Below are 15,867 nucleotides of genomic sequence, written 5' to 3' on the forward strand. Positions count from 1 at the left end.
TTATCTTTGAAGCCCACTGACATTACTAGGGTATATTTCAATAATGACTCTTCTTTAATAGCTTTTCTTGGGAACTGGCTTGTTCTTTTCTTCTATAGATTCAAGTTACCTTGATTACATCTTTGAATGCTTTCCTTTTCCCTTTGTTAAGTTCTCTTCTTTAGGGAAAACAGTTATTCATACGTTGACTCTCTTTTGTTTCTCTTCCATGTCTACATTTTTCCTTTAAGTCTTCATTAACTCTTTGATCAGTGGTCTTTGTTTGGCCTGCTTTTTACATTCCTGACCTCCATGCCCCTTAATGTGTTTTCCTCAAGAACAACTCTTGTTTGTGCCGCTTCCAGTGCAGTGTTCATTTATGCAATCATTCTGTTTTTCTCTTCCATATCTTTCCTGAGCTCTGATAGCTCCTATTTCCCTGAGCCCTTTTCTTGATAATTTCAGGAATTTCTTTCTGTTCATGACAATATGTTTGGTCATCACTTGGTGGCACTGTTTTTTCTGGTGTTTCCTGTTTTTTTGTTTGTTTCTTCCTTTATTCCTTTTTTTCCTTTTTCATTTGATACATGTTTTCACAGGTTTTTTTGTTGGTGGTGATGGTAGTGCTGCTTCTTCTTCCTCCTCCTCATCCTTCTCCTTTTTCTCCTCCTCCTTCTTCATTTTATTATTACTATTATTTACTATTGTTGAATGAAATGCATTATTTTTAAACTATTTGCAGGAGGTATGTGCCAAGGAGAAACCAGAACAGCAATATTCTAAACTAGCCGAGATTCTTCATGGTTTGTTATGAGGCTTCTATGACGTGGAGTGTGTGTGTGTGTGTGTGTGTGTGTGTGTGTGTGTTAATCTTTATTTCTTCCCAGACAGCAGTGGGCAGCAGTTGTAGGGCTGCTCACAATTCAGACTCTGCCATCCATCATCCTCTTGCCATGCCTATGTGTTTCCTCATTCAACTTCTCCTTTTCTACTATTCCTAGGGACTAAATAGGGCCCAGGGTAGCTCCTCACACCAGAGAGAACCAGGAGAACTATGCTCTTCAAGTTTTATCTGAGATCTGGAGCCATAGGCCTCTTCTCTGGGGCTCTTACCTCACCCCTCTCTGATATTCACAACATTTGGCAGCCGTTCCTCATCTAGTTTGATTTGAGATTACAGATTTTTCCTAGCATTTGTGTTTCTGTTTCTTGCTCTCCTGTTTTGAGAGGATAATTTCTGAGAAGACACAGATGTCTTCACTATATTATCTTAAATCCAAAATCACAATAATTTTCTTATACTTCCTATTTGTAACTTCTTCCCCTGGGAAAGAAGAGTGTACATTGCTGTGATTTTTTTTTTTTTTTTGCATGATGCTTTGGTTACCCTCTCCAATCAAATACTTTTTCTTCATTCTACCTGAGAAGACTCACTTGAGATGTCACCTGCCCTGTGACCTTACAATATGGAAATAATCTTTGTTTTTCTTGATTGGCTTGTTGCTTACATATAGCTGCTATAACAAACCCCAAAATGAATAATGACACACATAAAATGGAAGTTTATTACCCACTCATGTAAAGCACAGGACAAGTGTTTATTGATTGGCAGATAGTTTACAATCAGCAGTGATTTTAGACCTAGACTCTACATGGCTTCCATGTTGCTTGTCTACATCAAGCCAGCAAAAAAGGGAAGAACGTGGAGAAGTAGGCATAGGAGATTTTATATGCCAGAAGTGTGGTGGAGATACATCCCCTCTCCTCTTGTTTTATTATCTAGCACTAACTGGCAGATATCCTGGGAAATGTAGTGTAGCTGTGTGGACAGGAAATAGAGAAGGAAAAGGAGGGAGGCTTTATGAACAGCTAATGCCTAATTGCTCCCCCAGCTTGCCTGTCATAAATGTCCACGTAACCGAAGAACTTGAGTGTTTCTAATCAAATTCATCTCTTCATTCATTCAACAAAATGCATTGTGCTCCTTTTGCAGATTGACTGCATGACTTTATTAGTCTTAACCCCTATGGCAGGAATAATAGTTATTTATTTTTCTGCATTGTCCTGGAAAAAAAAATGAGTTAGTTAAAAAAAATCTGTTGTGCTGAGACTTTTGCCCCTTTTTAAAAATATTGACATCTTCAGTAAAAGGAAAGGGTATGAATAATTCCACACAGGCCAGTAGTTATAGAGTCATATAATATTGTTTCAATCAAGTTGAATTCACCTGTAGAATTACATCCTTCCATTTTACCTTCTGCACATTTTTTTCCAATTCATAAATGTATCCATCCTCCAAAGGAAATTCAATGACAACTATTTTGAAATAGGCATTTAATAGTTGAGTCTACTCAGCTCAATTAAATCCAAAAGATATAAGTGATGTGTAGATGTGCCATGGACAAGTCCGTGGGATAAGAAGTTATTTAATAGCTTGTACTTTTTTAGTAATACAATCCAAATTAATGCTTATGCCTTAATAGTCAAGTGGTTAGTGTTCACCACCTCTTCTTCTAGACCACCCCATTAAAATGTACAAAAACCAACTTTTATCCCTGCTTCATAGGGAATAAGAGTGGGTTTTATTTGCTTTAGCTGAGCTATCCTGCTAAACCATCAACAAAACAACAGTTTATGTTATAAGTACTCTTCCTTCTCTTCATCCTGCCCAAGTAGAAATAGCTCAGGAGTAAATTATTTTTATCATGCCACTTGAGAGATAGTGCAGCACGCAGCAAGGCGTACTCAGCAGTGGAGGGGCTGTTGTGTCCCATGGGAAGAGGAAAGGGTGCAGAAGGAACTGAGCCACTTCAGGACTGTTCCTGAGACCCTTGGATGTCCCCAGCACCTATTGTGACCCCATCATTCAGCTTCCTCAGACGCCCATTCCTTTTCCTTCCTTTCGGTAGATGTTCTGTGTGTGTGTGTGTGTGTGTGTGAGAGAGAGAGAGAGAGAGAGAGAGAGAGTGAGAGCCAGCATCTTTTCTCTTTGGTAACATGCCTTAGAAAGAAAAAGCATTTAGTTTTTGAACCCGGTCTAGTTTTTGAATGTTGTTATTACTTTTTATGTACTGTTGATTTATTTATAATATTTATTGTCATCAGAGTGTATTTGGTATAACAAATTCACTAAACATTTCTCAAATCTTGACTTAAATATTAGAGATACCTAAGATACCCAATATTAGAGAAACAATAATAGTTCTTTTATTTATTTACATATGTTTCTCACTTAATCCTCATCATAACCTGATACGATAGGGGTTATTATTCCATACTTTATAGAACATAACACTGAAATGTAGAGAGGGAAAATAAACTTCCTGTGATCACACAGCTAGAGGGAGAAAGGCCAGATTCAAGCCGAGGTCAGTAGCCATTAACCTGAGCAGATTCTATCCTTTGTAAAATGAATTAGCACAACTTTACTACTGTGAGAAGGGTGCCATATTCTCCCTTTCCTCTAGGTGTGTGACTAAAGTATTGAGCTTTTGGTCCAGGTTTTCAACCCTCATTATTTAGACTCTCCATAGTACTTACTTGTTATAATGATGCTTTTTGGTAAGATTGAGAATATATTGACCAGAGAATTATTATTGTCTAACTTGAGAAACACAAGCAGTTATTTACTCTGTTTCTTTTTTGGTCCACTTTCCATTATGGACTGAGCCCTGTGCTTAAGACCCTGGAAGCACTTACCCCAGTTGTGTGTAGCGTTAGGTAGCAGCACTGGGAGAATAAATCCAAATCAGCCCAGTTTGAATTTGTGTTTTGGACACTGCCCACAACTGGGGTGGGGGTGCTTCACTGGCTCAAGAAAGGCCATAGATCGACACGACAACTCGAGAACACACAGGAATTCTGACTGCAGTGTTGGCTCTAGGCCACAAGACGCAATGGCTTTTCTTATTTTCCTCGGGGGACCTATTGCTACCTGATGAGGCTTTCTATACAACAGCATGTGCCTTTGCAGTTGGATGGAATGATTGGACCCCAGAGGGCTTCAGCTTCTTGGTATCTTTTATGCAAAGGAGCAGGCCCCAAAAGGACTTCTTACATAATGTAATCGTAATAATTATAATAAAGACCAGTGGCCTTTGTGGCAATTGAAGTTGCTAAATAAAATCTGGGCAACTTTGCCTACTGATCTCAATTTACTGTGACTTCCTGTTTTCCTAGGGTGACAGAGAAGCAGAGCTGGGGCTGCCTTTTTCTCCTCTGTGTGATCGAAAGTCAACGATGGTTGCTCAGTCGCAAGTGGGTATGTGTTGACAACCCTTTGGATGGAAAGAAAAAACAGAGAGGGGTGCCTAGAAGTAAGCTCAGATGCTCCCAGTGATTCTTTTGGCTGGGAACATGGCTCCATTCTGCTGTGCTGTGCTCATGGCTTTGGCTGGTTGGGTTGATGGAGCTGCTCTCCCCATCCTGCTCCCTGAAATGTGGCTGGTTTGTGGGAAGATTAGACAGTGATGCTCTGCTGTCTCTATCATTCCCCACTAAGAGCAAAAGGGGCCTCAACTTCCCAGTGCAATGACAAGAATCAGTGGCAAGAAGCCCATTCTATTTCAGCCTCTCCATTCTGCATGCAATCCTGGAAGTCTCTCTGGCATCATTTCTCTGGCCCTGTTTCCAGGACAGTCCCATTTCCTGGATGACCCTACTTCTAGGAATGGCTCATTTTAAATGTTTCCTTCTTTTTAGAAACCTTTTAGCACCTTTTTTTTTTTTTTGGAAAAGATAATTTTGTACTCTAATAACCATAATATATGTGCATTACAAAAATCCTCAGATATGAGAGAGGGTACCAGTATCACACATAAATTAAATATCAGCAGTGCTCTTCGCTTGGAAGAGTCTGAAATCATTCAAAAAATAAATTCAACAAGGATTTACTGAGTTTTTTTTCCACTTGTATTTTGAGTACTCATTCCTTTTTTTCGTAATAGTATATTGAGTTTCTGTTAGGTGCAAGGCACTGCTAGGCACTAAAATAGATGTTATAAAAAAACGAATACAGATTATATATGGCATCTGCTCCCAAAGACATTGAACCAGGATTGGGCAGTAGACAACATGTTAGGAAAACAAAATCTATTTGAGTGTTACAGTGCTAAGGTAGAGTTTTGTATGTGGCACAGTTGGGTACAGAATAGAGTGTGTGGACCATGAGACTCAGAAAGACTTGTTGAAGGGTAATATTTGAGTTGTAGCTTAAGAAATAAGTAGGTAATATCTAGGCAAATGGTGTTGTTGGTTAGAAGTGTGTAATGGGTGGGTGGAAGGGCATTCCAGATAAGGGATTAGCATATACTGAGCAGGGAAATTTAAAACAGCCTAGTATGGTCAGGGCATTACAAACAGCTCCATATGGCTGGAGTAGTGGGCAGAGAGTAGGATGAAGTAAGTGACATGTCTGAGGAGAAAATCAGGGCATATCTAAAGAATTTTAAGTAAGATTTAAAAATATAAATTGATGCTTTAGAATAAGAGTCAGCAAACTATAGCCTATGGGCTAAATCTGGCGTACTTGGTCCTATAAGTGGTTTTATTATAACACAGCTAAGCTCATTCCTTTGCATATTGTCTATGGCTACTTTTACACTACAGTGACAGAGTTAAGGAGTTGTCATAGATTTGGCCCACAGAACCTAAAATATTCACTATCTGGCCCTTTACAGAAAAAGTTTGTCAACCACTGTTTTAGAAAGATTTCTCTTATCGGTAGCTGGGAGGGTTTTGAGTAAGACTAGAGGCAAGGAAATCAGCTGGGTGCCCACCTCAGTCATGAAAACCATAAAAGCATTTGCACCAAACACCATATTTCCTTTGATTAGGGTTTCATTTCCTTCCAACTTTCACATGGCTGTGTAATAAACTACCACCAGTAGTTCCAGATCATATATTTTCTACTAATGTGTCGCAGAACATGTGGGTATTTTTGGGCCATTGAGACAGTGACTATGTTAGATGTTAGAGCCTAACATCAACTATCTCCCCAACATGGTGATATCTCAAAGTTCCAGTTCCAGATCTGACCCCTCTCCCAGGTTCCAACCCTGTTTCTTCCAGTTCTGCTCACCCTTTCCCATCTGGATGTGTCCCTGGCACCTCAGAGTCAGCAGATCTAAGACTGAGCCCATCGTCCTTTTCCCCAGCCACAGCTCCCCCATCATCCCTGGGTTCTCTGCTTTGCTGGGGGAGGTCTCTAACAATTCCCACTTAGAGGCAGCACCCCCCCCCGAGCTGCTTGCACCTGTGCCTCCATGACACCCCCACCTTATGCTGGCACTGGATCCCACCTCCTTACCTCTCCTTCGAGCTCTCACAACAGCTTCTCAAATGATTTTCCCAGCCTCAGCCCCTCCTGCTCTCTCCCTTCATGCCCATCTTGCCAGATTAACTTTCCCAAAGAACATTGAAAAAATCTAACTGTGGTGCTCCCCAAACATCTCAAGGGGCTTCTAGTACCCATCTAGGTCCCACCCAACTCCTTAGCCAGACCCTTAGGAGCCTCCCTTCCTGAGCTGATGATTACCTGCCTTCCCAAGCTTTCCCACTCCAACTCTGAAAAAATCCTTAAGCCCCAGTCAATCCTCAGACACATCCTGCATTTTCTCCCATCCTCGTCACTTTGCTTATTCCACCCCTTCCACCTGGAGTGAAGAGACTTAGGGCTCAGCTCAAACATCACAACCTCCATAAAGCTGTTCACAGGCCTCTCAGGGTGAGGGAAAATATCCTCCCTCCCTCACCTTCCCAGGGACCTTCTTTGGGCTTCTCCTTTGGCCCTTTCCATATACTCTAGGGGTCATTTCTATGCTCAGTTAATCTCTCTTATAAATGCCTTCAGGGTAGGCAGGTTGTGTTTTACGTCTTTGTCTCTTGTGCAGCACCAACCACAGCATTGGTTACCTAGTGGGGGTTGAATCTGTGTTTCTTCATCACTTGATTGAGCTGGATACTAGAAAGTCATAGGAAAGTTATTTGGAGAGATGGAACTGACTCATGATATTCAACTCAAGGAATATGTTAAATGAATAAAGACCAACCTCCTCTCTCCTTATCTGATCTGGAGCTCCTCTGTGGATAAGTTTTAAAAGAAAGATAAGACTCATCAGTTTCCATAGGAAAATATGGAAAGGCCCAGTTAACATGTAGTTCCTCTGAGGTGTTGCTGTCTCTCTTCAGGTTTTATTGATTTCATTGTGGAGCCCACCTTCACTGTGCTCACGGACATGACTGAGAAGATTGTGAGCCCTTTAATTGATGAAACCTCCCAAAGTGGCGGGACAGGACAGAGGCATTCAAGGTCAGTGGAGAGACTCGAAGGATGGGGGTCAGGTGAGGACAGAGTTGTTCCTTTGGGAGAGATGGGGTATTTCATAATGCTGTTTGCCCTCCCTCTCTTGTAAGGGTGTGTCTGCCTCTTTCTTTTTCTCAGAGGAGTGGAGGCTGGACTATCTGTGCTCTCCAGGCTGGCCTGGAAGGGAGTGACCAAGATGCACACCACGACTGGTGGGTTTCCAGGGCTGGTCCTCCACCCCGTTCTCTCTTTTGGTGCTTTTGCTCATGGCAGCACCCATCACAGCACTTTGACCTCCTGGCCCCGGGCAGTCATTGCTCCCCAGACTGCAAAAAGAAAGTACCCCTGATCAGAATTCTCACAAGAAATGAAACTGAGTTTCATTTCTAGGTTTAGGAAGAGAATGAAGTGGAGGAAGGAAAAAGAACCTGAAAGCTTTAAATCACCTCTGACATAACTTCATTATATTGAGCATAGATAAGTAGCAGGCTCCGGAGTCAGATTCCAGGTTAAACATCCCAATCCCATTACTTGGTAGCCATGCCATCTCAGGTGAGTGGCCTCAGTTTCCCCATGTGGGTTATAATACTCCTAGGTTGGAGGGAAGATTAAAGAAGTTATTCAGTCTACATTAAGCCCTTATAACAGGGTCGAGCACGGAGGAAGTACTAACACTTAGTCTTTATTAGTGGTACCACTGCTAGTCCCGCTGCCCCTTTCCCGCTTGTCCATGTAGAACCTGGGGCTTTGTTATACAGGAGAAAGGAGAGAAATGGAATTTAATGGGAAAAATAAGCAAAGAGCAAAAGAAGGAGTAAGTAGAAGGGAAGATAGGAAAAATATTAGGACAATGGGGTCCCAGGGATGGTCAAGGTGAATGGACCCAGTGAGGGCTGCTGACATGGAGGACAGAAGCCTTCTGTCTGAGTCCCCTACCCCGTAGCTCTGCAAGCACCGGGCTGAAACATATCCTGCTTATCTATTCGGCCTCGGTTGTGGTTGTCAGTGGGTTTGCATTCATGTGGGTCACAGCGCTAGCCACCTGGAAGTGTGTGATACGTTCAAGTTTCCCAGAAGGTGACACTCCCTATATATGCAAAGTTGCCCATGTTTAAAACTTGAAGTAATATTCATTTAAAAAATGCTTTTTATATGACTGTTTCCCACAGTCTCTAGGGTGTCTGTGCCTTTTCAGCTTCCCCTGGGAACATAAGGAAAACTTCTTACTTTGGCCTTGGGGATCCTGGGGTCAGAGGCACTCCAGTACGGGGGGTGGGGGGTTTGGAGCTGGAGAGAAAGAGGTACAAGTGGCTGGGTAACTTGGAAAGTGGTCAGTGTGGAAGCAGGTGGCTGCACTGGGAAACCAAGTAGAAGCCCAGTTTCAAATTAGTTAATTTCGGAGAGTTGAAGACAGAGAATTCATGTGAGGGAATTCTAGTCATATTGAGTAAGAGGATACCAATCAGCAGAGAAGAAATATGGGGAATAGTGATACTCATGAGGCTGAAACCTTGATGTTTTTTTTTCCTGCTGAAAACAGAATTTCCCGTTTGTCACATATGGAAAATAGGAATTGCAAACTTCAGGACCCAGGAATTTCACAACACAACTTGAGGAATGTTAACCACTCCTTTCTTGGGCTTGCTCATTGGCATACATTATTAAAACATTAACCTTCCTCTTTGGTGTGACTTTTTGTCCTCCAGTTTGAACAGCATCAGTTCGGCGGATGCAAAGCGATCGGGCGTGAAGAGCACTGGCTCAGAAGGAAGCGCCCCCATCAACAGTTCTGTCATCCCCGTTGACTACAAGACTTTCAAAGCCACTTGGACTGAGGTGGTGCACATCAACCGGGAGAGATGGAGGGCCAAGGTGCCCAAAGGTAACATGCTACTGGGGAATCTTCCAGGAGATCTGTCCAAATCCACTTAGAAAACAAGGCATTGCCGATTTATGGGTATTGCAAATGAAGCACTATCTCAGGATCTGGATTCAAATGGCTAACTGGTAGGATCCACTATCTTTGGCTCTTCATTGTATGTACCACTCAGTGCATAATAGAATGAGGCAAGCCCCCACTTCAGCATGACATTTGTGCTGTCTGACTAAATTCCCCTTGTTGGTATAAAGATCTTGCAGTGGATGGGTGTTGTTCTTTCTTGGTTTCTGCGAGACCACCTGGTCATTCTCATTTCTTACCATGTGACACAATGATGAGGCCTTAATTTCTTCCTTTATCTAAAGTAAAGCCTGACCAATAGCCACCTCTGCCGTTACATTGGGATAGAAGGAGCTTTAATATCCTTGCATGCATTTTTAGCCCCCTTTCATGTTCTCAACTTCTCTTCACTCATGACTCAGGCTGATCTTCTGAGATGAATGTAACTTGCAGGCAAAATTCACTGAGGCCAATATCAAAATTCAGATGAGAAAATTCATGATTCTTGGTACTATAAATAAAAAGGACTGAAATCCGTGTGCTTCTTGAAAGCTGAAATCCGTTTGCTCATACGCATAGTCGTGTTTCTCAAGCGGGTACTACACGATCCTTACGTACTACATGCTCAGCGTGTAGCCTAGGGAGGAACGCGTACCTGAGATAAGGGTACGACGCCGCGGCGCTGGATTCCAGGGAGAGACGCAAACATAGATGGCTCTTGGAGCTCAGCGAGGGGGCTGACCCCAGTGGGGTTTGTGCAGGTGAACCTTCAACAATAGTCAGTGTTTGTTAACATCTACCCAATGCCTCCTACGTGCCGAGAGTACAGAGATGAATCACAGACATCTGGTGCTCAGAGCTCCTGAGGGCAGGGGGCATTCGCATGAGTTTCCTTCAAGGAAAGAAGGAAGTTCAGTCAAGGATTTGAGCTTGTTGCCATCACCCACTGGCCCTGGGCCCCAGGCCCTCATTACAAGAAAGGAGAGTTTTAACCTCAAACACAACCCCGACACTTTCATCCACCAGTGCCCACACAGCAAGTTGAAAGAAGCGTGGGAGTGGCTGGGCAGGACATGTTCTGGCTCTGTTGGCCCCTCATACATCAGGGGCTGCTTCTTGTGTGGTGGAGAAGAGACCTACCTCACTGTTGCAGTTTTTCAAACGCCAGCCACTGTGGCTTGTCCACGAAATCCAGTCCAAGTGGCTGCTCATTTCAGGTGGGGCCAAGGGTTTATATTTATGGCGCTTTTAAGGCACAATTGGGCCCTCATCATTTTGGGACAGATCTTGGACCCTGAGCTACGGAGCAAATACCTCTTCTATATTTTAAATGTAGCCTCCCTTGGTCTATTCAGATGCCTTAAACATTTAAATTCTCCCTATTGGCAGACGTTGCAAGTGGCACTGGCAGCTACTACATCATCTCAAATGAAGCACTCTCTTATAATCAATTACACTCATTACATATGAAAATCCAATTCCCGACAACACACAGTCTAAAGAGGTACTTCAAAATAATTCATTCACAGTTATCTGGCTTACTTAAGTTACCTTCCAAAACTAGTCACTGAGGGGAGCATTAGATGGCTTCTTTTCCAGGAGAAAACTGGCCTTTTGAAAATGACATAAATAAACGCTAATAATTACCAAATGTTAGGTATGCTGGTTGAGATACGGTTAAGCTATTTTGGAAGCATAAAGGGACTTGTCCCTTAATCTGCTTAGGGCTTTTGGGAAGGCATCTTGTAACCAGGATTTCAAGTTGCCTGAGGTTGATCCTGCAGGAGGTGTTAGATTTTAAAATGGGGAACAAGGAGAAAGGGGATGGACAGAGGCGCAAAGCCTGGGTTATGTATGTTTTGTGGGAGGATAGTTTGAATATCAAAGCAAATTTCAGTTAGTGGGGAAATGGAGAATTGAATCCCTACTTGCACTAGACTCTTTGGCAGATTCATGTAGATTCTTTGAGAAAATTACCTTCTGAGGATGATAATACATATCACAGAGTTGATGCAAAGAACAGAAATAAATATGTAAAGCACTGAGAACAGAACCTGTATGTGGTTAGTGCCTAATAACTCATAGCTGTTATTTTAAAAAAAAATTGGAAAAGAAAGTTAGAGGTTTGAATGCAGAGTTAAGAAGATGGTGGTAAAAGTACCAACCTATATCTAATACTCTTATCTAATATTTTCAGCCTCCCAGTAATGCTGTTGACTAGTTCACTGGTGTTAAGAGATTCATTTACATCTTTTTTTCCATTGGTGATCAGTTTGTACTAGATTATCCCAGTCTGTTTGCTCATTGTTCTTTTCTACCAGAAAACCGTGATTTCAAGAAAGCCTGACCTGCATGGGGCACTTGAACATATGTTGTTATTAAATTGATTAGAATGGGATCTAAACTCTTGGTTTTATTAACCAACCTGATATACAAAGCTAGCTAGACCAGAACCCATAGTTGTTAGAAAAGAGTAAATAAATATTTCTTAACAGCTCACAGGGCTGAAAATTATTATTCCCAAAGATATGTAGGTATAATAATTTCTAAGTCTGATCAATATTAATTTTTGTTCAGTATTTAATACTTTACAAACATTTTTTCTGGTGTAAAAATATGTGTTTAGGGGTGCCTGGGTGGCTCAGTCATTAAGCGTCTGCCTTCGGCTCAGGCCGTGATCCCAGGGTCCTGGGATCGAGCCCCGCATCGGGCTCTGTTCAGCAGGAGGCCTGCTTCTCCCTCTCCCACTCCCCTGCTTGTGTTCCCTCTCATTGTGTCTCTCTCTGTCAAATAAATAAATAAATCTTTAAAAAAAAATACATGTTTAGGTAATAATGCTGAAATATAAATATATCTATAAAGAAGGAAATAAAAATCACTCCTAACCTCTTCAGCCAGATATTGGTGAAATTCTGATATAATTCTTTTTAATTTTATCATGCATATATATTTATATGAGTAAAAATTTTCCCCATACATTGGAATCATAGCAAAATATTGCCCTATATTTTATTTTACTATTTCTATTTTAAGCATTTTATCTTGATACTGAATATTCTTAGAAAGTATGATTTAAATGGCTGCATTTTATGTAATATTCCTCTTTTTCTGCACATTTTGGTTTTTCAGTTCTTCATTACTGTTTATAATAACACTGTTATAAACATACAAGTTAAAAAGTCTTTGAGCCTACTTCTGATTATTTATCTAGGATAAATTTCTATATGTGGAATTCCTCTGTCAAAGTAGATGAAAAACTATAAGCTCTTGATATATATTATCAAATTTCTCTCTGGAGAGTTTTTTTTTTTTAGCTAATGTCTTCCAGTAGAAGTGGGAGGTATTTCCCTATATTTCTCCCCTTCATTTTTCCCATTAGGATGTTTATATTTTTATTATTGACTCATAATAACTCTATATATAAAGGATGGCAATTCTTCAATTGACAAAATATCTTGGCAATTTCTGCCCTACCTAGTTTGTCATATGCCTTTTAATTTTTTGTCACGTGCCTTTTAATTATGTTCTTTTTTTTGATAAGTATAGTCATCATCTGTCAACATACAACATTATTACAGTATTATTGAGAATATTTCCTATGCTGTAGTTTTTATCTCCGTGATTTATTTTGTTTTTTTGTTTTGTTTTGTTTTGTTTTTAAGATTTTATTTATTTATTTGACAGAGAGAGACACAGCGAGAGAGGGAACACAAGCAGGGGGAATGGGAGAGGGAGAAGCAGGCTTCCCGCGGAGCAGAGAGCCCGATGTGGGGCTCGATCCCAGGACGCTGGGATCATGACCTGAGCCGAAGGCAGACGCTTAACGACTGAGCCACCCAGGCGCCCCTCCGTGATTTATTTTGTAACTGGAAGTTTGTACCTTTTAATCCCCTTTATCTATTTTGCCCATCCCCCTACCCACTAGCTAGCTTTGTAAACGGTCTTTTTAAATATATCCTGTTTTTGGGGTGCCTCAGTTGCTCAGATGGTTAAATGTCTGCCTTGGGCTCGGGTCATGGTCTCCAGGTCCTGGGATTAGCCCCATGTCGGGCTCCCAGCGCAGCAGAGAGTCTGCTTCTCCCTCTCCTTCTTCCTCTTCCCCTGCTTGTGCTCTCTCTCTCTCAAATGAATAAATACAAAATCTTAAAAATAAATAAATAAATGCATCCTATTTTTATTTTACCAGAGATTACCTTTACATTTTTGTGCCTATCAATGTAAATATGAAATGGTATATAATGACACTCTTTGCAAATGCTGAGATATTTATTGAATTTTTATTTATTTCCTCCATAATCGCTCAGTTTTTGTTGAAATACCATGAGATTTGTAATCTAAGTGATTATAAGTAAATTGTTATTTTATAATTAACTTAACCTTAATATTACTTTTAATATTTGCTTCAAGTTTTATATCTTGCTTAACAACAATTATTTTTATTTAATACTAAGATTTACTAGTTTTATTGAACATCATTTATATATTTTCCTTATTCTTGAGGTTCTAATACTGGTTGAATTTTTCTCCCAGCTGGAGCACTTCTTGGCTTCCATTTTAGAAAGAACCTGTGTGAACACCTTCTGAATCCTTAGATATATAGAAGTATTTTTTTTTGTTGCTTTTGTATATAACTAAGGGTTAACTATTCAAAATTCATATGGTATTTTGGTTGGTTGTTTTTCTGTTAGTCAGTTTCTCTCCTTTTCTTTCTCTCTCTCTGTAGGTAGTTTAAGTAGGCAATTCAGAAAATGATATCAAGGGATAACTGGTTCAATGACATTTTTAACCAAGAGACTATAAACCATTATTCAGAAAGGGAAATTGAATGAAGAAATCAATGTACTTCTCCCAGAATGCATAGGTATTCAGTGTGGGATAGAACCAGCTCTCAAGAGGAATGAGAATTATGGATCATGAGGGCTCTGTTCTGCCTTGCTCTCCCTTAACTCATTAGTTGCTTGTTTGGGCCATGTTCATTGTAAGTTAAATCACCACAGATAGTCTGAAATGGGAAGTAAAAGGAAATGGAATTGAACTATGACATTTGCTTTCTACTAGTCTGAAAGCCTACGAGTACCAGGGATGCTAAAACTAAGAGCTGAAAAGTTAATTCTATATGTGTTATCCTCAGAACCTTGTAGCACATGCAAATTAATCGTGCACTTGCTTACTTTTTCTCTTTGTAAGAAAGGTTTATGTATATTAATAATTTCACCCTGAAAATATGTGGCACAAACATACCTCCTGTCAATTTTTTTTTTCTTATTTACATGTCTGCTTGTTTTTGTCTATTTATTTTGAGTAGTATCATTGGGTGCTGGTGGCTGGTCACCCTAATATCAGATATTTCAAAGAATCAAGGAGAGATGCAAGTAGAGAAGTTGAACATTGCAGAGCCACCTGCTGGAACACAATTGCCGAAGGGAAAGGAGTCATATAGTGGAGCAGGCTCACCTAGGATCTGATTATGATGTCATAAGAGCTACCATTCATTAATTCAAACATTAATTGCCTGCTGTCAGCAGTATTTGAACAAAAACAGATTTGTTTTTAAAATGTACCTTCTCCCAGTTTTTTTTTTGCTAGATTTTCCATAGAAAATTGTTCTGACTCAGTTGTCAAATGAATTTTTCTTGCTCAGATAATATTTTATGCTCTTCTGTAGCAAACCAGAATCTAACACCTTCAGTTTTTATCAGTTACTTTTAACTTGTGGATATTTTGAATGTTGAAAGTTTGCCACAGATACAGTGGGGATTCTGTGAGGGGACCATGAATTATTTAACCTGGTACCTGAATATGAATGAAAATTCTCTTCCCCCTCACTTTTCCTCTCTGTGGAGTGAGTACAGTCATCTTTTTACTCTCCTGTATTAGTGGTTAAGGAAACCAACATTTGTCAAATGGCTAACTCTTCCACAATAGGACTTTAGAGTTTATATACTTTCTGTATTTTACAGAGGCCTGGATTACAGATGATGGAATATGTACAAGTCAGGTTCTTTGGCAGATAGGGGGAATCATACCCATTATGCACAGTTTCATTTAGTTAACAGATACTCCATGCATATCTGCTATGCGCCAGGTGCTGTACCAAGCCCTGGAATTCAGTGATGGAGATGACATTTGACCTCTGTCCTCAGGGCACTATGGGAGGATGAGAGGAAGTCTGGGTGAACATTCCAGGGGGCCTTCTGTGACCCTGTAGTCTACTGAGAATGCCATGTCAACATCTGCAAGGGCATTCTTTTACTCTTTAGTTGTACCTTTCTGTAGAAGTCAGAAGACAGAGTATACTCTATATGTGCATAATTAAGTTATTTTGCAAAGAAATCTTTCCTTACTTTTCATTGTAAAGTATAAATGCATCCTATTGGGAAGCAGAATGTCCAGAAATATAGAATGGCAAACATTTAAAATTTAAATCAGTCCTCGTCCATCCTGATTGCACGTTAGAATCAAATGGAGGGCATTTAAAATATCCTATCCTTGCCCCTCTCCCTCCAGAATATGATTTAATGTGTCCTGGGTGAGCAGGGCATTGAATTGGATGGGTTAGATGGATGAATCAATGAAAAGATTAATGAAAACTTCATAATATATTAGGGAGGACATTTGAGCCAGGCAAATGTAGGGGCAGGAGAAG

General features: G+C 40.5%; 1 protein-coding gene across 6 annotated transcripts in view; it reads left to right on the forward strand.

Moving 5' to 3' along the window:
* Positions 1-15,867, forward strand: part of PDE1C (phosphodiesterase 1C) — a 489,759-nt gene that overhangs the window by 416,526 nt on the left and 57,366 nt on the right. For all 6 annotated transcript variants that reach the window (XM_032401816.1, XM_032401818.1, XM_032401817.1 and 3 more), the window contains exons 13-15: positions 4,159-4,240; positions 7,168-7,288; positions 8,989-9,164. In XM_032401816.1, the coding sequence (XP_032257707.1) occupies positions 4,159-4,240; positions 7,168-7,288; positions 8,989-9,164 (379 nt within the window). The remainder of the gene's footprint in view (positions 1-4,158; positions 4,241-7,167; positions 7,289-8,988; positions 9,165-15,867) is intronic.

This window comes from Phoca vitulina, unplaced genomic scaffold (assembly GCF_004348235.1).
Source record: "Phoca vitulina isolate PV1807 unplaced genomic scaffold, GSC_HSeal_1.0 scaffold4, whole genome shotgun sequence".
NCBI lineage: Eukaryota > Metazoa > Chordata > Mammalia > Carnivora > Phocidae > Phoca > Phoca vitulina.